Source organism: Erpetoichthys calabaricus, chromosome 6 (assembly GCF_900747795.2).
Source record: "Erpetoichthys calabaricus chromosome 6, fErpCal1.3, whole genome shotgun sequence".
NCBI classification, from domain to species: Eukaryota; Metazoa; Chordata; class Cladistia; order Polypteriformes; family Polypteridae; genus Erpetoichthys; species Erpetoichthys calabaricus.
In genome coordinates this window covers 59,230,970-59,255,426 of record NC_041399.2, presented here as the reverse complement: position 1 = coordinate 59,255,426, position 24,457 = coordinate 59,230,970, and the positions used below count along the sequence as shown (strand labels likewise).

Below are 24,457 nucleotides of genomic sequence, written 5' to 3'. Positions count from 1 at the left end.
GGGTGTTTTATTACACACAACCACAAACACAAATCGTCTCTCCTTCAATCACCTCTCCTCTCTCCATTGCACTGCCCTCCTCCAGTTGAGTGTTGCCTTCCTTCCTTCCAGCTCCGACTTACGTGAACAAGGCAGTGTGGTCCCTTTTATTGAGGACCCAGGAGCACTTCCAGTGCCAGGGCTGTTGCACATTGGAACCACTTCTGGGTCACATGGAAGACCCACATAACACGGAGTACATCTCCCTGCAGTGCCCTCTTGCAGAACCCATGAACGCCAGCAGGGCTGCACTGCAGACTACAATAACTAGCATTCCCCGCTCATTCCCGAATGAGCACCGATATAGAGGGCCACTGCCATCTAGCGATTGGTGGAAATAAACATCCCCTAGAAACAGCCCTTCCCTGATCTCCTCTTCAATCCCGAGCCAGGGATGGTACTACACATATTTCCATTTGGGACACCTGTCCATTTACTGGGGCTTCCTGTCTAGTTAAGGAGCCTTCTTCTTCTTCGTCCGGGATTACTGTCCATCCACCTGAAGAGGTTTTGTTTGGGTATGGCACCTTTCTCTCTTTCTGCGGGGATGCCTGTCCGTCCACTTGTGGCCTCCCATCTAGGTAAGGAACCTTCCCTTCCCCTGCTTCGGGATGCCTGTCCATCCCATATGGCACTTACAAGAGGAATAAGGAAGAAGAAAATACAATAGCACTTCAACTGTACACAGACCTTTTAATGTTCACTCCACCTATTTGATGAGTAGACCAATCTAGGGGTTCTGGGTCAACTCCAATCCCACGGTTTAAGCCACTCCTTGTTAAACAATAATATTTATGTAGGGCCTGACTTTGTAAGGAAACTGACTCCTCTTACCTGCCACAAGTAAAGACTGTAAAACTAATTAGAAGTCTTATTTCCTTCAAATATGTACCATCTTATATATTTTACTGCAGCTCAAAGGATATGCATATGACAGTACCGGAAAACTGATTGAAAGTTCAATAGACCTGGAGTTTTTTATTGATGATGTGAATGACAACATTCCATTTTTTCCCTCACCATTATATGCAGAAGTTCCTGAATTGAGCAAACCAGGCAAGAAACTATCATTTTTTTGACCTTATTCATTTGTTTCTTGGATGCAGATGGTCTTTGCTTATTTTATGCAATTGTTCCTTAATACATGGTTCACATCTACTAGAAAGCTCAGAAAAGAAACTCACAAAACGCATGCACTATATGTAGGATTTGTAGTAAATTACAAAGTGATTTATTTTTTATTTTATTTATGCATGGTAGTTTCACTCAGTCTACCCTAATTAGAGTGTCACTAGCTTTTCTGTTTGAGGGAGAGAAATATTAATCACAATAAAATAATTTATTTTGAGTGATCCTGACAAAAACAATTATATTTTACGCACTTTTAAAATTGGGATTTGTCAACAAATTACAACAAATTAACAAAACACACATATATCACATATAGTGATTATCATTTGCATACCTCCAATGATTTACCTTAACTTAAATATATACAGAGGAGGGATGATCACAGCATGAAGACAGTTCTCCAAGCCTCAGACTCACAGTGGCATTAAGCAGACATTAGGGAAGCTATATTCCTGAATCCTAAATAGTTTCGTAAATGTCAAATGTGCAAGACATGTGTCAGTCTAACATCTATCAGTATTAGCCAGAAAACTTCATTTATCCTTTTTAGTATGACCTTGCTGATCACGATGCTGTAAGTCTGGAGGAGTTATACTGGTTACCCACCTGTCTTCTGTGCCTTTTATGCCTATTTTTTGTTTCACCATAGTGACTCATTTTATCAGAACAAGAATGTTCCTTCTAGAACTTAATAACTTTTTTTTCTCTCAGAGCATTTCCCTACAGAATTTAGGGACACACCCTGCAATATCAGGGCATATAGCTTCAAAAGACCTTACTCTTGTAATTTTCTGGTGCATAACATCTGTGAACATGAAAGACATTTCTAGACAAACAAGAGGCTATAGGGTAACTATTGCAGGGGAACCTTGGTACAGTGGGAAATCTACAGCACAGTACATGTCTTAACATTAAGTACTGTGTATGGAACTGGTCATTTGAAAACATCTCTATCCAAACACCCTCTTGTTGCATGGATTTTGTACTTTGTATTTAACTCCCTTTTATATTCTTCAAGCAGCATAACAAGGTTGCATTAGTATTTAAACATGTAAACTGCTAAGAGTTAAATACAAAAAAAAGTCCAGGAACTTGGGAGAAATGTTATGTTATAAATACCATCCAATTAAAGAATATAATTTTCTTATATTAATACTACTTTTTGAATTGAAACTGTTATATCAAGAAATTATTATATATATCAGTTTCCTTTTTGATCTTTTTATAGGTACTGTGGTATTAGTTCTTAACGCAACAGATGCCGATGACCAAAACACCGCTAATGCTCAGGTTACTTATCAAATACTGAACAAGATTCCTGATGACGGAGTATCTTTCTACATTGATAATGATAAAGTCATTCTGGGTGGTTCTACTCCTGATAGGGAGGTAAATAATTTTACAAAATTTTAATGGACGATGTTATTCCTGATAGTTATGAAGGATGTTCAAAAAGTTTCCGCACTTTTTTTTAACTCTATTTATTAAGAATTTCAAAAACAAATGACATCACTTTTCTACATAGTCACCTTCGTTTGTGATGCAATTTTCCCAGCGTCATGTCAACTTTTTAATGTCCAATTACTACTCCTCCTGCCTTCAACATTTCCAACGAAAATATAAAAGTGTGGAAACTTTTTGAACATCCCTCGTACATTTGCGTTCTGTTTTGCAACTTTTTAAATGGTTAGCAATGTTTTTAAATACTTTGATTGTATCTTGAAGGCTTTGGAGTCAGAAACGAGGACTCATCCGTAAGTGCAATAAAAAATCTCCCCTCTCAGCCACACAAGTGGCATGTTCTCTCTCAGATCTTATAGACAAGACTCAGACCAGACATATCATTGCACTTGCATTCCTGTAACAAATGGCTTGATTTTATGCACTGGCTCTTAGTTTTCACAGTAAATTTAATGAGAATTAACCTAAAATTAGATTTCATGGAAAACTGACCTCATTTATTTATTAAGGAAAGGTATGCAGCATCCAATGCTCCACGTGAAAGAACAATGAAGTATTAAGCCAACTTTAGCAACAATTATTGCAATTACAAGGACTAATTAAAGAGTCCTTTTCGGTGCTGGGGTGTAAATTTGTCCCACTCTTCAACATACAACTACTTCATCTTGTGACCAACAAGTACATCTTCACGTATAAAGAGTGTAGCATTGGCTGAACTTCTTTTTACCAAAAAACAGGGAGAAAACTATGCGAACAATAAATCAAAACTTAACACACAAGCAGGAGGTTACTGGATAAGGCTAACCTTCCTAATACTGTAATTTTTAAATTATTTTTTTATTTTTCAAGCAAAGCTCAGGCACACAGTAACTGTTTGATCTTGTAAAAGAGGGCCTATAATACATAATGAATTGATGCTTGTTAATCAGTGGTGCCATAATGGGAGATCATTTCTAGTACTAGGAGTGGATGACATCATGAAAGACATATTGACAATAAATGGCAACAGATCCTTAAACATTTCAAGTCCCACTGTAGCATGAGACTGGACATTTGGTCCAGACTTTGACTGGGCTATTACAAAACACTAAATTCCTTTCTCTTCAGATATTCCAATATGGATGCTGCTTCAGCTCATGGAGCTGTAGGACAAAGCTGCATTGCCCTGTTTTTCCTTTACAAGACAAATAGGACTTTCACTTCAGGTCATACATCTGAGCAGTAATCTTGGAATACACATTTAACTTCAACAACAGCCAAAGTGAAATTCCTTAGTAATTTAAAGGATGAGTCTCTCTGTGTCCCTCTGTCAGTTGATAATGCTTCATCAGCCATAATCAAATGTCTCCTTGCGCCTCCCAGAGTCTTAACTAAAAGGTTCCATGATTCACTTATATCTCATATCTCAGCAGATTCTAGGGTTCATTGTGACTCCTGAAAATATTTTCTCCTGAAGACACTTTGGCAGATCCACTACTGCTTGAATTTTTCTCAGTTTCTCCAACCAGTATTGCCCTGGTTAGGATTCGGTGGAGTCTTAGAACCTTAGAAATTGCTATACAAACCTTTCCAGACTGATAGAATTTGAAATATGTTTTCCACACACACACACATACTGTATATATATATATATATATATATATATATATATATATATATATATATATATATATATATATAAATATAATAAGGATGGTTTAATTAGGCCTGGTTTTTACCTTCAGTACTTTATATGACTGGCCCATAAAATCCCTTTAATTTGTTGAGGTACACTGTAAAGAAAATTACAAGGAACTGGGAACAATAATGTTCTGCTTACTATTGTTTCTGTGTCACCCCATGCTTTCCAGCTGTTTGCTTCATTGTGTAGCTGTTGGTATCTCCATTTTTCTCCAAGTGTTGCTGTGTGTCACAGACTTTGATTTAAAAAAAAGCAAACTATGCCATCACTTCGAGTGTTGACGTTTATCAGTGTCAAGTAAAGTTTACTGTGACGAGTACATAGTACAATGACATGCTTACCTGTATGTGTCCTCAGAACAATTGACACAAACACAATGCAAAAAAAATAAATAAATACGTATGTAATACGGGCAAATCTTTTACATGTGAACTATGTAGAAATGTAGTCAATAAAATTCCACATTAAATTTCAAAATATGCTAAAAATGTACAGTGTCAAAGTGGCTATTTAACTGCAAAATCTGTTATGGTTGATGACAGACAGACAGACAGACAGACAGACAGACAGACAGACAGATAGATAGATAGATAGATAGATAGATAGATAGATAGATAGATAGATAGATAGATAGATAGATAGAATTTACATACTTAGAATTATATAAATATGTATTTTCAAGTATTATGTGAGGGAGTTCCAAAAATTTGTGGAAACAGTCAATAGCATGGGATTAGAATACAGTTATCAAATATACCACTAAGTATCGTATGTCAAGTTAATCATTCCACTATGAGGCATCATGCTGAGTTAATCAAGTGTGCATTTTAGGCGTTTATTCTACAATTGTGCACAGGATTTTGGTGATTTTTTTTTTTGTATTCAAGCTATGAGGGTAGATTTTCAGGAAAAAATCATTTTGACATTGGCGGTCTTGTTCATAAAGATGTTGTTCCCTTAAAACAAACTGTGATCAGTGACCATTACCTTGAAGTGCTGAGGCGTCAATGGGAAAGCCTCAGAAAAAAAAATCTGAAGTAGTAGCACATACAAAACTGGATTTTGTACGATAACAGCGAAATCAAAAGAGTTTTTGATCAAAAACAGTGTGGTTATTGTTTCACATGCTGGTGAGCCAGGAAGTGTTGTGCCCACTTCAGTTCGACAGTGATAGTCACTCCAAGAAATTTAAAGCTCCCTGAAAAGAATTTATGAGTGTCTAACATGCCAGTACTGTTGGTATTGCAGTCTACATTAAAGAAGAATGAGCACGTGAAGAAGCCTTGTTCTTTAAGGTAATGGTTGCATTCAGTGGCATACAATTCTTCTAGGTAAAACCTTTGAGATATTGTTTGAGAATTGATAGTTTGGGTGAGGTTGAAAATAATAGGTGGAAGAACAGCCAGCAAGCCTGAAGCACTGTATTAATTGCAAAGGTGAGAAAACGATAATTGGGACACGTGCATCACATACACGCTTAAGCAACACCTCCATGCTTGAACTAAAATCAGTCCATTACCACACCAATTTTTCTTGAAGAATGTTGTAGGGCTCCACCACCACCCCTCAATCTTTGCCAATCAATCGTTTTTAGTATTTAAGGTCTAGTTGTTCTGGTGGCACTAGATATTCCATTACAACATAAGTATAATACATATCTTGTTTTATTGTTAAATTTTCTTACTCATACTTAAATTCATTAAGAAAAATATCTACAGTAAATGTTTTTTGTAAAGAAAAACTGAGTGCATTGTTAATATTTGGAGTCATGTTAAATAATTTATTGTTGTACTTCTCTTTCTTTATAGACAGTCGATTTATATACCTTAATTATTCAAGTTAAAGATCTGAATGGAGCAGAAGGTTGCTTATCTTCTTCAACTACCGCTCAAATTAAGATTCTGGATGTCAATGACAATTTTCCTATTCTAGAAAAAGATAATGTAAGTTGAGATAACAATGTAAATATTTCTTTATCATTTCTCACTTCCACTACTTGATCTTGCTTAAATGAGTATACTTTGACACATTTAATTTCTTTTGAAATACTTAATCTTTACCAAATATTTTAATTAGAAACTGCCAAAATGATTTTGTGTAGGCCAAAGTCAAAATATACATCAATCTGTGCAACGTACAGGTTTTATCAAAAATCTGCAATTTATCATTTCATTATTTTCAGTATGAAGGTACAGTTGAAGAGAACGCTGCAAATGTGGAAGTCATGAGAATTAAAGTTTTGGATGCAGACCTCATAGGTTCAGACAACTGGTTAGCAGATTTTCAAATTGAATCAGGCAAACAGGGTGACTACTTTATGATAGAGATGAATGAAAGCAGCAATGAAGGCATATTGATTCTTAAAAGGGTAAGTTTTAAAATTATGAATGTTCACCATTACTACAACTTTATAATATTAATTCAGTTTCTGTTATTTTACAACATAAGTAAATGTCTTACCAAGCTCATTGACATAATAAAAGTTAAAACAAAAACCTGCAGCCTACTTTACATTCAAAGTTATACAGTATTCTGATATAATAATGGCCAAGAGCCATTTCATGTGACTTCTACTAGCATACTGCAAAATTGTAAAACTGAAAGGTGCCAGTGAGTAATTACTCAACCTTCTTGTCCTTCTATCCAACACTGTAAAGTGGACAAACCAGGATCCCCTATCTCAAGCCACTCTTTCAAACCTCTAGGGATTTCCAAAAATGTTTTCAGGACAGATGAGAAATATAATCTTTTGAGCATTCCCTGGTACAACACATTTGTAAGGTGCCCAAAGACATTTCATGCCCAGGCCACACCAGCTGATACATTTGAATGCATAGAAACTGTGATTCTACTTAAAGCCTCTGGAAACCTGTGCAGGAACCTCATTTGGGTCACTGGTACTTGTGATTTCAATCTTCAGTCACTATCGACAGTTCATAAATTATACATCAAGATAACTGGCAAATAATTCACTTTGTTCAAGGTTTTTTCTCCTCCCTTTACCATAGTTTGGTAAAACACTAGTAAAACTTCCCCTGATATATTATTTTCTTTTCACTGATTACCTCTGCCCAAACCTCTAAACAAGACTTAAACTCTTACAATTAGAACATTTTCTCACCGCTTACCTGCATGTAGCAAGAAGCTTCTTTCAGGTAAAGAACCATGTCTTCAGATTTTGAGGTACTAAATGTTACCTCAGTTGCCTTACACTTAATTGTGAACCACTCCAGTGAATATCAAAGGTCACAGTGTGATGAGCGCCACAACATTTGCAAACAGCAGAGATGCGGACCTTAACTACCCAAACTAGATAGTCACTAAAATTTGAACTTGTCTTTCCAAGAAAATCATGAACATTAGAGTAAAGAAGACACACTCTTTGTGGCATTCCAAACCCAAACTGAATAAACTAATGACAAAAATTTAAACAGATATCTTGCTCTGCAAAGACAGTGAAAGGCAGCAGTAGCCCTTGAATTCCAAATTCTTGTAACATCTACTAAATAATTATTAGATTTCTCCATGACCCTTCAGATATCTGTGCAAGGACAAAGAATTGGTCCGAATCCAGGAGTTTCCCTTCTAGTAAACTAGACCAATAGAGGTTGTTAATTCTTAATACACCCTTTTGCCCCTTTTTCAAAAATTAGGACCACAAACTCTGTTCTCCAGTCTCAAGACACTGTCCCCACTTTTCAACATTGACAAGACACGTAAATGAAGACACCTCCAACAATACCTAGCTTTTTTGTTTGGTTCTCATCTGTCCCTGCAGAAAACAAGGATTCATACTGACTATATTTTGATGAATGAAAGAAATTTTATTTTTAAAAGTAAAGTGCAAATTATTTACTTTTTCCTGATGAACAGATTTCAGTTGGTATGCTAGATGGCTAACCGATAAGTCCGTCGATGGTGATTAAAATAATTGTTGTGTTATTTCAGTAATTATAGATCAATCAAATTCTTCCACTCTTTTGTAGCCAACTGCCAGCACAAATGGGTTCCTATATTTTGATTTTTCCACTGGATGGTGCCATAACAGCTGCTTAGACTTTGGCTAGAGATGAGTGTGGTGGCATCCTCTTGTTACTTTTTCAGGCAAACCAAATGTAGCTTTATGATGATGTTCAAAGAGATGTATCATTTTAATGCTTTGTGGGGCACCACCCCTTTGGTTGTAAAGATTGTCATTGCTGACAAGTGTTCTATAAGGAAGTGTGTTTTGAGCAGGTGGCTTTACCTCTTATTATTTTGTAGTCTTATGCATACATAAGTAGAAGTACAGCTCAATTACGCATTTGGAATGCACAACTATAAGTATTTGGTGTATCTGCCATGGAAATAACTGCTTATATGCAGTCTGGCATGTACAGGAAGATATTCTGGAGGTGTATTTGTGGAATGGCATGCCATGCAGCCTCCTTATGTGCAAAAACTTTATCCGTGATAACTGCTGGAGGTCTATAGCTTGCCATTCATTATCCAACCATGTCCCAGACATAGGGGGAAAATCCAGAAAATATACAACCGAGAAAGAAGTGGTACATGGTGGTCATCCAGGAACTTTAGAACATTTCATGCCACATGTGGTCCAGCATTGATCTGTTTAGATTTGGCACCAGGGAACCTCTGTATGTAGGGTACCAAATCAGCCTCCAACATGTCTGTGATATATCACTGACTGGTCAATGCCAATGAGACAGGTACAGGAGTGGCAGCCAATGGCAACCCGTCCCATAACACCTGGTATATGGCACTGTAAAATGCATAGTTCAAGGAGCATTTCACCATGGTAATCTATCGTAATGCAATAAAGTGAACAGGAACCTTTCCGAAAATAAAAGGCAATGTCAGCCATCCTGCCACTAGAGCCATTTTTGACACCATTGTAATCACCAAAGCCTATGCTCGAGGGTATCCAAAGCCATGGGTGGTAAGCAAGAAGATTCCACTGCTGCCAACCATGGTGAAGAGTGCATGCAGACACCTGGTGATGTGTGAAAGACCACAGTTCTTAGGCTAGGATCCGTGATGTGGTTATTCGGACCATCATTGTCCTTCTTTTCAGTTATGAATTGGGCGTGAGAGTCTTCTAACTTCATATTCTCATCACTGTGCTGACATTCAGTCCAACACAATCGCCAATGTCTTGGAAGGATAATCCACCTTCCTACATTCTCATAATTCCCCCTCACTCAAAGTCCAAGGTCCTGGATGTATGGCTATCATACTCTTCATGTTTGCTCACTAAGAGCACACAATGTGCCAGCAAATACTCAATAAGGTTTCCTTTGCAGGCACCCATTATACCCACTCTGGGAAAGTCCAGGAGGCATAATTCACACACATTATTAGCATATGTGCTGTAATCATTTGATACTCTACCTTGACCTATCCATCCTACAAGTTTCAGACCAATATGATGCATTGTTTCCAGTGCAATTGTAATGGCCAGCAGTGTAATACTTATGTTTTGTAACATACAGGTTGTTAATTTCTGCTTGTAATGGATACCTAAACTAAGCTTGTAACCATGTATTTTGAATCAAAAAGCCATTATCTATAACCATTTTCTTCTCTTCTCAAAACAGGAAGTCGACTATGAAGCAATGCAGCTCCTTGAGATTGCACTTAATGTTAGAAACAAAGCCGAATTCCATGAATCGGTTTCTTACCGATACAAAAGTAAATCAATTCCTGTTATAGTGAAAGTGAAAAATATTAAAGAGAGCTCAAGTTTCTCTCCAAATAAAATAGTACTCCATGTTACTGAGGAGAAAGGCAAATTGGACCTTAGAAAAGCTATTGGCAGGTATGCAGCCATCAATAAAGAAACTGGACAAATTGCAAGTAAAGTCAGGTAAGCACAGTGCACACTTCTTCCTTGAAATATTTTATTGCTAAAATCCATGAAATGTTCATTAAACTTCACATAAACAGGTGTTGATACTAAAAATAATTTTTATAAATGAAGGTTATTCAGCGAGTAATGATACATACAGTATGTGTAACAAAAAGGCATATAGTAACTCCGAGCATTTTCATTTGACATCACCATCACTGCTATAAATTAACAAGCATATTTATTTGTTTTAAATACAAGGTTCTGTAACAAGGTAGCACAGTATTAGAAGTATGCCATCACCAGACATTTAAGTACCAGGGCTGAAGCAAAAACAGAAATCTGCATAAAGATGAATGTTCAATATGTTGCATGCAATGTAAACAAACCAAATGTTTAGTAATGAGTAGACATATTTAATAAAGGTGGAATTTAATTTCTAGATATTCAATGTATGCCAAAGCTTTGTGTTGTCTTCTCCATCTATCCATCCATCCATTTTCAAGACAGGTTCACAAGGGAGCTAAAACCTATGCCAGCATCACGTAGAGCGATTATTAAACCTAGATTCATTTCGCATGACCAGATTCTCTCTCCCTTTCTCACTCTCTGCTGGTTAAGTGTGAGGAAATTTGTTGCTTGATAGTGTGTCGGCAGAATGCTTTAAGGCAATGGGGTGGCATATAATAATTCATATATGAAATTATATGTCAGTCAGTCATTGTCCAACGTGCTATATCCTAACACAGGGTCACGGGGGTCTGCTGGAGCCAATCCCAGCCAACACAGGGCGCAAGGCAGGAACAAACTCCGGGCAGGGCACCAGCCCACTGCAGGGCACACACACCAAGCACACACTAGGGACAACTTAGGATCACCAATGCACCTAACCTACATGTCTTTGGACTATGAGAGGAAACCGAAGCACCCGGAGGAAAGAAATTATATGTTCCGATAGTATTAGATAAAGAGCCCTTTATCTTTCCCCATGTTAACACTGCTTGCACACACAAATCTAGAGAAGTTGGATGGGATCCTAAACATACATTTAAGTCATATTGGTTACATAATCAGTTCACAGTACATTTGCATTATACCATTAAACCAATAATGTGAACAAAAAAAAAAAACAGCTTCATAGAGCTGTAACTACTTACCTGAAATTAAAACTACTCAGCAATGTTTAGGTTATTCAAAAAATTACTTATAGTAATAATTAATTATGAGATAAATTAATATTTTTTTGAAAAATAATTACAGGCACCTAAATTAGGACTGATGTTTGAAATGTCTTGTTACCCTAGATAAGACACTAGCCTGTCACATGGCTGTTCTTACACACATCCCTAAATTCATTTATACTGGGCAATATTCAAAGCTTCCAGTTAACCTAAACTGTACATTCTTTTGGATGCAAAGGGTACTGGATCACATAGGTGATAGAGGTTAACTTATCTGGGTCCTCCTGTGGCTACAAGTTTTTGTTCTAACTGGTTTTAAAATCAGTAAATCATTTTACCTTTCAATTGCATCCTTGTTTAATTGCACGGGCTTTGTTTCTTATCTTAGTCTGAATTTAAGTAAAGAGAATTATCGTGAAACTCACATTAATCAGAAATTAAGATATATTGATATTTTGCTATAGAATTACAGTATGTTCTTAACTTCATTTTGTGATTTATCTTTTTCTGTGGAGTTTACATGCTTAAATGTATACTAATACTGACAATTAAAATGACTGAAGTATACACCAGAGCAAATGACGCTGAATGACACCAGTCACCTTACTTACTTTGTTGAAGATTAAGAACTAAGTACTGTGCCAAAAAATACCAAAAAATTCTTATTAATGTAAATCTCACGCCATTGCTCTACACAGAATAGGAAAAGAACAAAGACCAGGAAATTAAACAATAAAATGAATCAGAGGTTAAAGAACTCATTAATTGAGTAACTGATTGGAACAAAAATCTGCAGCCTTAGAGGTCACCAAAGTAGGATTAGAAACCAGACCAATGTAGCTTTGGTAGTTTATCTTTTATATTACTAGGGGGCTTCGCCCCCAGCTCGCTTCGCTCACCAACCCCTGTGTTTGGTTAATCAGATATACAATTTTAATTTTTTTTTCTTTGGAATTGTTTCATCATTATTTGCACTTTTACTTTAAAGCTTCATTAAAAACAATATTTTTTGGATACACATTGTGACAAGGCAACGTATAACTGCCCGTGAGTGAATATTGTTTCTGTTTCTGTAATAAATAATCCAAGTTTTTCTAATGTTTGTCCCTATTCTTACGATAAACTGTAAACATTTTAAAACAAATGGCATGTCATGATCTCCTTTGGTGTGTAATGTTACACGCGGAATATATACATTACCTTTCTTTTTGCCTGTTAAAATTTGCATCGCTTCTCCGTGATCATCAATATACACCTGACCAAATTGTGTATTCTTTGAAATTTAGCTTGTCGTTGCTTAAACTGTTCCGGGACCACAGATTCTCATAGTGTATGGTCCATTATTGTGTAAATCCACGTTTTGTGCATTGAATGATGCGAATGCGAAAAGACTTTGTTGTCTACTCTTTTTTTCTGACCTCGATTTGTCCTGCTGTTTTTTCAATTACACCTGGTTCTGATGATTAATCACCTTTTGTTTGCAGTAATACGATCTTTTCTATCTTTTCTTTGATACTGTAGCGACTGACATGATAAAGTGTCACAAAAGTTTTACTTGAACAATTGCCGACTTCCTAACCCCAAACACAACTTTCTAGCACCCTCTTCAATGCCCCCCCTTACCGCATCAATCAATACCCCGCTATCAGTCTTCCGTGCTGTACTCTGTCCTCCCTCAATCGGACCTAACAGTCACTTAAAACCAAAAAGCCCTCAACCTGGCTGGGACGCTACAGTACTTTAGAATTTTACTGCTTTCATATTCTCTACCATTCTCTGCATGTGTATCGTGCCATCATTTGTTTGAGTCTTTCGAATTCCACTGCTTTCATAATCTCTTATCTGCCTTTTTTCTCTCCAACGCCTTTGGGTCTCTATTCTCCATATTGTCCTTATACACTTTATATGTGCTGAGAGCACAGGATATGTGTGTACTACGTGCATTTACACCACTGAGATTTTTTTGACGGGTGTGCTCTTATATAATATCTTTTGTAAGTAGGGCGTGTCTTGCAAGAATCTCATGTTTCACGTCCCAGCAAGATGGCCCTGGGACAATCTCTTGGCACCAAGTCTCATGTTTGTGGTCCCCATGAGATGCACCGTGGCAAGTGTCTTTTGTCTCGCGGGTCTTTTAAATGTCTTCCGAGAAGATTACGTATTGTAGCCTTGCTTTTGCTTTCCATGATTTTTTTTATAATAGAGAGACATTAAACATTGCAAAAAGTGTTCATCATTTATTATTTACCCTGTGTCCTAAGATTGACTGGTGTCCTCTCCGGGATTAATTTCCCATTTGTACCCAATGCATTAGGGACAGACTCTGGTACCTACTACCCCATCATGATTTAAATGAAACAAAAAAATAGTAGATGGCTGAATGGATATTATTCAATTAACTATATTTTACTCTTTTATAGATATGCAAAAGGTTATGATCCAAACAATTGGCTGATAGTTGATCCAAACACTGCTGAAATAAAACTTGCCAAAATGCCAGATCGGGAATCTTCATATTTAACAAATAGCACCTACACAGCAACAATATTGGCAATAACTGACGGTTGGTTTTATTTCTTTTCTATAATCTGTTCTATAATCCTAGACTCAATAAATGTGATAACAATCAAGACAGCAGCAGCAAAGTCTAGTGGCCAGAGTTTTAGTTTTCAGGTGTATGTAGGCATGTAAACGGGTGAGACAGTTTTAGGCCTAGAAAGTCAGTTAGAGTACAAGGTACTTTATTTTAATCAAAATACATACAATTATAAACAAAATGTTGTGGAATAGGCAACCCGGACACAGACAGGTAGACACGTTCCAGTCCATCACCACACGTTTATTTTACACTTTACTATTATTTACAAAGTCCTTACATGCACCGCCACCAAGCCCCACAGTCCCCCAAAGTCCAGACTCTCAATAGTCTTCTCTCTCTTCTCCACACAACACACAGGGCCTCTCCTCGCCCCCTCTGCATCGGCCTCGTCAACCTCCTACCCGACTCCAGCCTTGATTGCAGGGCGGCGGCTCCTTAAATAGGCGGCTGATTGCAGGCCACACCCAGCCACCTGTCACATAACTCCCCCGCTAGCTGAGACCTCCAGGGACCAGCGGACCATTCCGCGAGGACGAGAACCCCTCGGCGGCAAGCCGACACTCCGTAGCCTAGGGCCCGATCCTGTAAATAAAACAGAAAAACAAGGGCAGAGGCGTTGCCCTGACGCAGCCCCACGGCTCGACCTCAGTTGGGCCAACGCTCTCGGCCCCGATCGGCACCCCGATGCTCCTTTTCCCGGCCTCCACCTCAGCGCCTTCCTCGATCCCCGCCACGGGACCATCAGTGGGATCAGGCTCCGTCTCCTTCCAGCCAACGGGTAATTTCTCTGCCTCCGCAGAGGACGGCTCTTTGAAGGACGCGCGCACCCAGCGGCATGTCCTCCCTTATCGGAGGAACTGGCTTCCCCAAGCCGCTTCCTCTGTTTACTTTGGGATGCCGCAACGGTTTGGATCTGCCCATTGTAAGAGGGCAGACCCAGCCCCGCTGGCGTCCGGAGCTTCACGGGGTCGGTCTCCCCTACCTTCCCCGCTGTGCCTCTCCGTCCAGGAGCTCCTGCAGCGCGCGGATCCTCTCTTGCCTGCGGCTCTCGATCCGACGCCACTGCCATCCCTCCTGACTCCAGCGTCTCCGCCCGGAGGGCACATCGCTCGGCCGGCGGCGACGGCACAAGGCGCAGTTGTTCTTGCAGGCCCTGTAAAATCGCCGCCAAGGAGAGAGAAGCAGCCGGCGGTGGACTTACCTTGTGAGTAGTTCCACTTACCGACTGCTCTCTATGGGCCCTTCCCTGCGGCCCACTCGGGTTTCTTCCTGGCACGAGATGGACATTCCCTGCTCCCGCCCCTGACCAGTCGTTGGCGGGACAACAGGACACGCTGCCCAATCCCGTGCCTGTTATGAGGAAGGACTTCTGGCTGGCCATCTCGCTCTCCTCTCTCACTGAAGAGTGATTCTCCGCGCAGCTCCGCTGCTGCTGCGGCTTCCCCAGCTGCAGCCTCTCCTTCTTGGCAGCCTCCTTCCTGGCCACCGCGTCGGTGAGTCACCCCTGAAACACAAAGTCCAACCACGGACCTCCACTGGTCCGCGACACTGCGTTTCCCTGCGGGGTTGGGTGCACGCCGCCCCTGCGGCACGTATGTGAGGTTACCTGCTGTGCCGGCTGTCCACAAACAATTTTTTAAATGCAGGTCCCTGCCTTGCACCAGGCAGAGCATCCTGCCGACTACGCCACTGTGGAATAGGCGACCCAGACACAGACAGGCAGACACGTTCCAGTCCATCACCACACGTTTATTTTACACTTTACTATTATTTACAAAGTCCTTACGTGCACCGCCACCAAGCCCCACAGTCCCCCAAAGTCCAGACTCTCAATAGTCTTCTCTCTCTTCTCCACACAACACACAGGGCCTCTCCTCGCCCCCTCTGCATCGGCCTTGTCAACCTCCTACCCGTCTCCAGCCTTGATTGCAGGGCGGTGGCTCCTTAAATAGGCGGCTGATTGTGGGCCGCACCCAGCCACCTGTGACAATGTAATAAATGATTAGAATTAAGTAAAAAGCAAGAGGCAAAGAGCAGAGTCATGTCTTGTGTTTATCCACTACCATAGCTATGTTTTCCTCTTACCTTCTTTGTTCATCATAAAACTTGCTGTTATATTTAAGATAACGCCATGAACAAAGTCTTTATTTTAAGCGTGAATAATATGAAATTATTTGGAATCATTTTTCATAACTCAGTGTAGTTGTCAGTTATATTGTGAGCAATTTTGTTGCCAAGTATTATGCAATGAATTACCCAGGTGCTTTTGTGTGCTCCACCTATTGGCAGATCACTGACAGGTGGGCTGGGTGTGTACTGTTCTGGCCTACATCTAACCAAAACCTCGCTTGTGGTGGCATCGCAAACCTGTTAACCCTGTCACCACAAAATGCCCATCTACTTGAAGTTTATTCTTTATTTGAAACAAACTTAACAATAATATTTGATGGTGAATTGTAAATTAATTTAGCATTTTTTTGTATTTGCTCTTTATTTTTTTCCTAATGTGATTTTTACTTTTTTGTTTTTCTTTTCTATTTTTTTTTCTGCAAGATCTGTGTTTTAACCTTTTTTCTTCTGGGATATACGATCCCATCCTCAACTCCATAGCTATTCCTATTTTTGTCTCATGATGTACTGAACATTTGCTAATTGAATTTGCAGCCTGTGTCTTGTTTTCAGATCGCTTCTTACATAAAGCTGCTAACAAATCTTGTGTCTTTATGCTAACGAAACTTATCCATACTTGATTAAAGCTGGATGTTCAACTTAATGAAAGTGCCCATCTGGTGTTAATAACAAGTTGGGGGTCATTTCTGCTCACATATCACATAAGAAAGCATTACTGCAAATAATGATCATGTTAATTTTGCATGTCAAAATGAGATATTTTACAGGGATCAGCAATGGGATAAATTGCAGGTGAATATTCATTTAAATCAATACACCTTTTCGGTGTTTAAATATATCACTTTCAAATTCTAATATCTGCAGATTTAACTGCTTGTGTTTTGACGGAGCTGTTTTAATTTTCTTTTAAAAGCTTGTTTATTGAGATATTTCAGAATTATTAACTCATTACATGTATGCACCTTATGCCAAGCATGGCAAGTTGGAAATAGAGGATCCCTGTTTGTTTCATTGAAAAAAATAACAGATCTTACTTTTCCAAAAATAATAATGAATTTCACTCTTTTTTAGACATGCCTGCCAAAACTGCAACTGGAACTGTAGAAATTGAAGTGAAAGATTTCAATGATCACTGTCCGACTTTGATTACTACTTCTACAAACTTATGTACAGATGATAAATCGTTTATCGTCACAGCTACAGATGAAGACATCGACCCCAATAGTGCCCCATTTACATATACTATTATTGATGAACCCCAAGGGACAAAGCAGTGGACAATCGAGAAGTACAATGGTAATCAGTGGGTGTAGTCATCTTTGTGGTTATACATGTGTGTTTTTTTATTGTATACTTCAAAATAAACCTATGAACTTTATGGTAGACAAAAAAGCAAACAAAGAAAGTACAACAAATTCCAAGCTTAGTTCCTAATAGATAATTTTATGTCTACCTTCACAAATTTGCATATAAAGACAAGTTAAAAAAATAAATATATAAATTAATACATTGCTAATTGTCAGTATCTACAGAACTGACATCTGCTCATGCAATGCAGAAAAATTAACATAACATTTGAAATGCATCAGTTTGCTTAGAATGTGTTCCTGCATGTTACTCACGGTATGCTTACTTACAAAGCTAACCTGGATAATAGAATTATGAATGAAGAGTTAAGATGTACAGTGCCTACAAAAAGTATTGAGTGTTTTCACATTTTATTGTTATGCAACATTAAATCACAGTGGTTTTGAGTTTTTGACACTAATCAATAGAAATAGACTTTTAATATCAAAGTGAAATAACTGATCTTGTGAGCATTTGCCATCTTTAATATGACACAACTGTATCGTCACTGTTACACTCAATTGGTTTTAGACGTCATTAGTTCACTGGAGATCACCTGCCTGTAGTCAAGGGGTTTCAGTTGTTTGTAGTATAAATGCACCTTATCTGAAAGGCACAACTTGTGGTGAATCAGTCTCATGACCTAACCTACACCATCAAGACAAAAAAACACATCAAGCAATTCTGTGAACGTTGAAAAGAACAAGTCAGGTGATGGATACAAGAAAATATCCAAGTCACCGAATAAACACTGGAGTCCAGTTAAATCAATTTTTAACTAAAGGAAAGAGTATGTCACAGTTGTAATTTGCCTGGAACAGCCCATCCACAAAAACTGAGCAATCATACAAGAAGAAGAAGACTATTGAGAGAGGCCGCCAAGAGACCTATGATAACTCTAAAGGAGTAACAAGCTCCAGTGGTGGAGATTGGAGAGACGGCACAGAACACAACTGTTGCTTATGTGCTTAACCCATTGCAGCTTTATGTGAAAGTGGCAAAGAGAAAGCCACTGTTAAAATAAAGCACATGACATCTCAGCTAGAGGTTTACAGAAGGTACATGGGAGACCCTGATGTCAGCTAGAAAAGGGTTCTGTGCTCTGTAGAGACCAAAATTACGCTTTTTGGCAATCAGACGAAACAACACGTTTGAACACTACACATTATCAAAAGCACACCATGCCCACCATGAAGCATGGTGGCAGCATCATACTGTGAGGATTCTTCCTTGAAGCAGGCCCTGGAAGGCTTTTAATGGTAGAAGAGTCCAATTGAGAACTTGTGGCTGGACTTGAAAAGCGCTGTTCACTCACATCTCCATATAGAGCTTGAGCAGTTTTGCAAAGAAGAATTGGGGAAAATTGCAGCATGCACAAAGACTCAAGGCTGGAATGGCAACCAAAGGTGCATCCACTAAATACATGTTTTACATTTGTAATTAACTAAGATCGTTTTGTAGAGATCTGCTTACACTTTGACATTAAAGAATCTTCATCTGCTGATCAGTTTCAAAAAAGTCAAATTAAATCCATTGTGATTCAATGTTACATAATAATAAAATATGAACACTTCCACAGGGGTGAATATTATTTATAAGCATTGTACTGTATATTATGAAAGCTGCAAAAAAAATGTATTTGCTGTAGTTATACTCTTTGTACTTCTCGGTTCATTTTAAGAGTGCAAGAGTAGAGAGTTCATTTAAGATGTGTAGCCTGTGCAAATATTGAACATTTGTATTTATATATCAGTAATTGTCACATATTGTGCATGATTTTAATGAAAAACAAGTAATTGTTGTTCATATTATTTTCTTCTTTTTAAGACACCAGTGCATTGCTTACAGTACAGGAGAAGCTTTGGCCTGGTAGATATGCCATTAAACTTATGATCCAGGATCAGCAAAAGAAGAGATGTCAAGAAGATCAAGTCTTAAATCTTCATGTTTGTACTTGTAAAATCAATAGGGGCTGCAAAGTAATTGCAGCTGCAGTAAAATCAAAAAGAGAAGGAATTTTCATGGGATCCAGTGCTAATGCCATAATGATTTTAGGACTCTTATTGCTGCTTAGTAAGTTATTTCACTTCCTAAATAGCAACTGCCATATTTTTCTCTGCTTATTATAGACTGTTTACTAGAGAGAATCAAGCAAATAAGACATAATTTGCAGTAATGTTCACCAGAGCTTTCACTTTCTTCATGTACCCTCTTAAAGTATCTATCTATCTATCTATCTATCTATCTATCTATCTATCTATCTATCTATCTATCTATCTATCTATCTATCTATCTATCTATCTATCTATCTATCTATCTATCAATACATCCTACATTCAATCATTTATACACCTTTAAAACATATTGCTATATAATTATACAACACAAAGATTGCACTGTAGAAGTATTATTTAAACAATAAGCAACATCCATCCATCCATTTTCCAACCCGCTGAATCCGAACACAGGGTCACGGGGATCTGCTGGAGCCAATCCCAGCCAACACAGGGCACAAGGCAGGAACCAATCCTGGGCAGGGTGACAACCCACCGCAGACAATAAGCAACAATAAAAATTAAATGTCTGTTGGATTGACAGCTTATAAGGTGTTGCTTCTGTTGTTCTGCTCAGTAAAATTAACTGGTGACTGATATACAAAATGGCTTCTCCTACTGCTGACCTTTTAATTTCCCTACTTCTTATTATATCTTAAAATCATCTATTTTGCTCACCAACTCCTCCTCTTACCATTTTTTTCTAGACTTCCTTTACCTTTTTGTATTTCTGTATCTATTTTGACTGAAGGATGTGCTTCACGCTTCTGATAACACAGTCTATACTGTATGTAAAGCCATTACTGCTTTTCCTTAATTGTTCACATTGAATTCAATTTAGTTTATTTTTGCATAATGCTTTTCATTAAATGCAAGCTCATAATGCTGTAACAGATAAAAGGCAATTGCAAACTACAAATTATTAATTTCATAATGTATACATACAAAAATATACATTTGTTTAAAACTGAGAAACAAAAAGTTTCAAACTGATTAACATAAATGGAACCTAACATTACCTGTCCATTAACGTTATCATAGAGCAATATGACAAAGGAGGAGAGGAAAACAAAAACTACAGTCAGCAGTATCTCTAGAGAAAATAAACCTTTGTGAGGTCCACAATTAGTTTTAACACAAAGTCATAGGCAAAGTTAGACACAGTTACTGTTCAGATACAAATAAATTGTAAAAATGAATCCTTTACTCTTTCAGTGGTTGACCACTTTCTCGCCTCATCACCTTTACAGAAAGAAAGCATTAAGTTTAATGAATTTAGAAAAATGAATTGGACTTTATAGATAGATAGATAGATAGATAGATAGATAGATAGATAGATAGATAGATAGATAGATAGATAGATAGATAGATAGATAGATAGATAGATAGATAGATAGATAGATAGATCACTATACAACAGTTAGATAGATAGATCACTCTACAGCAGATAGATAGATAGATAGATAGATAGATAGATAGATAGATAGATAGATAGATAGATAGATAGATAGATAGATAGATAGATAGATAGATAGATAGATCACTATGCAACAGATAGATAGATCACTCTATAGCAGATAGATAGATAGATAGATAGATAGATAGATAGATAGATAGATAGATAGATAGATAGATAGATAGATCACTATACAACAGATAGATAGATCACTCTATAGCAGATAGATAGATAGATAGATAGATAGATAGATAGATAGATAGATAGATAGATAGATAGATAGATCACTATACAACAGTTAGATAGATAGATAGATAGATAGATAGATAGATAGATAGATAGATAGATAGATAGATAGATAGATAGATAGATCACTATACAACAGATAGATAGATCACTCTATAGCAGATAGATAGATAGATAGATAGATAGATAGATAGATAGATAGATAGATAGATAGATAGATAGATAGATAGATAGAACGATTGAACTTTATTTGTCCCTGGGAGAGATTTGGCTTTTTACAGAAGCTCATTAAATAAATAAATACATAAACAGATAAGTAAATAAGTAGAAACAAAAAGAAAAAGAGTGAGCAGCAAGATGTCACAAAGCTGGTCATTGGTAAATCTGTTAAGCTGCTCTCCATATTGTAGTAACAGCCAGCTATTTTGTCACCAGTCTATCTATCAAACAAACGGTCAATTCAGAATTCCCCAGTGCCATTAATTTAACTTTTTGTGATTTTCTTTTTACAGTATATTAAACGTACAGTATATTGTGTTGACAGAATCAGTGGTATTTGCATGCAGTAACTCCCAGTTACTTGAGTCCTTGCTAGAATGTCTTCTATGTGAAAGTTAAATTTGTTTTCAGTGTTTCTGAATTTCTTAAAACCCTTGTTTCCTCATCCAGACCAAATTCTATATATTCTGGTAGTGTGATTAATATCTATGTGCCCAGTGTTTTTAGAAATGAATTCCTGGTTCTGTATCCTCTCCAGAAGTATCCAGTGTCTCAACCCATGGTATTTAAAATAGTCAAAATCATCCTAATACTGTAAATTGTTGACTTACTTAATGAAACCAGTGTCTTGAACTGCAGCATTAAAAAAAATCGTATCATTGCATACTAGGGGGCTCCGCCCCCTGCTCGCTTCGCTCGCCAACCCCTGGCGTTGGGACATGAGAAAGAGTCAGATGTATGAATTAGATATAGAATAGTGTGCAGCTTTGGATGATGCCCATAGAAATAACAAATCGAGTGTTTGTCATATATTAATGTTTTATTGGAATATTTCTTTGTATACAACATTAGTAGTAAAGATGGTGTCTTGTCCTTGAATGAGTCTTCCTTGGCATGGATTATTTATAATTTTAACTGTAACGTCAGATGAACGGCGAACACGTGAGAAGGCAACATAAAGTTGTCCATGTCCAAAAACGGGTTCAGAGAGGTAGATGCCAACCTTGTCCATGGTTTGTCCTTGTGATTTGTTGATGGTCATGGCAAATGCAGGTTTAATGGGGAACTGTCGGCGTTTCAATGTAAAAGGTAATTCTAGCTCAGAACTTGTAAGGTCAATTCTAGGAATGAGAACAGTATTGTTAGCATGTGATCCTGTAAGAACTGTTGCTTGAATAACATTGCGTGTCATGGTGTTGACGACTAACCGTGTGCCATTGCATAAACCCTGTTTTGTGTTAAGGTTTCTTAATAGCATGATTATTGTTCCGTTTTTAAGGGTAAGGTTGTGTTGTGGTAATCCGGCTGGGTTAATAGTGTTCAAATATTCTAAGGGGAAATTTATATGTTCATTGTCGTCATCAGAGTCAACTTTGTCTGAGCTTAGAAAGATCTGTGTCTCTCCAGGAAGTAATGAAATGACCTGGTTATTAATGTGATTAACATTAATATTTTTTGGACATAATATAGTGCGTTGTGTTAACAGGGGTATTTGGTCTAATGTGATTGCTGTTCCAAATATCTCTTTTACTAAGTCGTCTGAGATAAAGGATTGTGGAATGGAAATAATATCTGGGTGAAGTCCATCTGTATTTGTGAGTGTACCATTTCCCAGTTGTATTAGCCAACTGTTATATTCTGGATCTGGACATCGCATGTTTTGTACCAACTGTATTGTTTTAAAGCAATGCCAATTGTCTGCGTATTTTAAGGTGGACTGAACAATAGCTGAGCGCATGGCATGTGGAACAATAGCTAAGCATTGTCTAAAATCTCCTCCTAATAAAAGAACTTTTCCTCCAAAGGGAATATTATTATTCATCAACGTTTGTAGAAGTTTATCAATGGTGTTGAGTAAGTGACTGGATGCCATTGTACATTCATCAATAATTATCAGTTTTGCAAGACAGATGTCTCGGGCATTGCTACTGTGAATGTTCATAGTGGATACTGATGTCTCTGTGATTGGGACCGGTATTTTGAATATTGAGTGACATGTACGACCATTTATTAACAGATTTGCTGCCACTCCGGTTGTAGCAGATGCGATAATCATCTGTTGTCTTGCAGCAAAGAAATGTATAAGTGTTTCATAAAGGTATGTTTTTCTGCTTCCTCCAGGGCCGTCAAGAAAGAAGCATTTGGGTATAGGGCTGTTGTCCTCCGTGGCATGAATAATTTGTTGAAAAGCATCAGATTGTAATTCATTTAAAGAGGAAAGCATAGTTTGTGCAATTCGTTCTTCTTGTTGTAGATCAATAGGTGTGTAATTTATATCCGGTAAGGAATCTGGAACATTTGGTAAATGGAAGTTTTCCAATGTATACCCAAGGAGCATAAGAGCCAATCCTTCCTGTCCAGTTGGAAATAATATGGGGTATGTTAAAGTATCAAGAAGCGGAAAGCAAATGTCAATGCGTTTGAATGTAGGTGTGTTGTTTTTATCAGGACGTAAATGTAGAACAATATCTCTGTGAAATAGAGGCTCACCATCTTTACTTTGAAAGACAATTGCCACTTCATTAACGACGGGCAGATTGTATCGTCTTGGATCTTGTTCTTTGTCCTTTATCAAGACCAAAGCAATTGTAGTTGCTGCTATACCTTCTGCATTTGCTTTTGTATTTGCCTCCTTTTCAACTTCATGTAGCATTTTTATAGACTTAGCTAATGGGTGATTGTTTATGACATGAGTGACGTTTCTCATTATAAGCTCTGTGCATTGTTTGTTTTCAGGAAGGTTCATGCGTTGATAGATCGCCTCATCCGGATCTAGGATGTAGATTTGTGCATATTTGCGTTGTTGATTTGTTTCAGGGTGCACTGTTCCAATGCGATGCAGTATTTGTCCACATATGCGAAAGCAGTATGGGCCATTGCCTTTTGGTGGCCTGATATTTACTCCGGTAGATGCAAAAGCAAATGAACTATTGTAGGATCTAATACAGTTCATAAAGTTTTTACTTTCAGGCACATCGTTAGTTAGAAGCTTCTTTAGATATTCAGGATATGAATGTAAAGGAGGCAGTGTAATCTGACCTTTTTGACAACAACGTGTAAATTCA

General features: G+C 37.8%; 1 protein-coding gene across 1 annotated transcript in view; it reads left to right on the top strand.

Annotated features, from left to right (window-relative positions):
• LOC114653054 (desmoglein-2-like) overlaps positions 1-24,457 on the top strand; it is a 40,630-nt gene that overhangs the window by 14,459 nt on the left and 1,714 nt on the right. The window contains exons 4-11 of the mRNA XM_051928749.1: positions 954-1,095; positions 2,399-2,559; positions 6,121-6,255; positions 6,495-6,680; positions 9,910-10,178; positions 13,762-13,904; positions 17,142-17,366; positions 19,245-19,490. Coding sequence (XP_051784709.1) covers positions 954-1,095; positions 2,399-2,559; positions 6,121-6,255; positions 6,495-6,680; positions 9,910-10,178; positions 13,762-13,904; positions 17,142-17,366; positions 19,245-19,490 — 1,507 coding nt within the window. The remainder of the gene's footprint in view (positions 1-953; positions 1,096-2,398; positions 2,560-6,120; positions 6,256-6,494; positions 6,681-9,909; positions 10,179-13,761; positions 13,905-17,141; positions 17,367-19,244; positions 19,491-24,457) is intronic.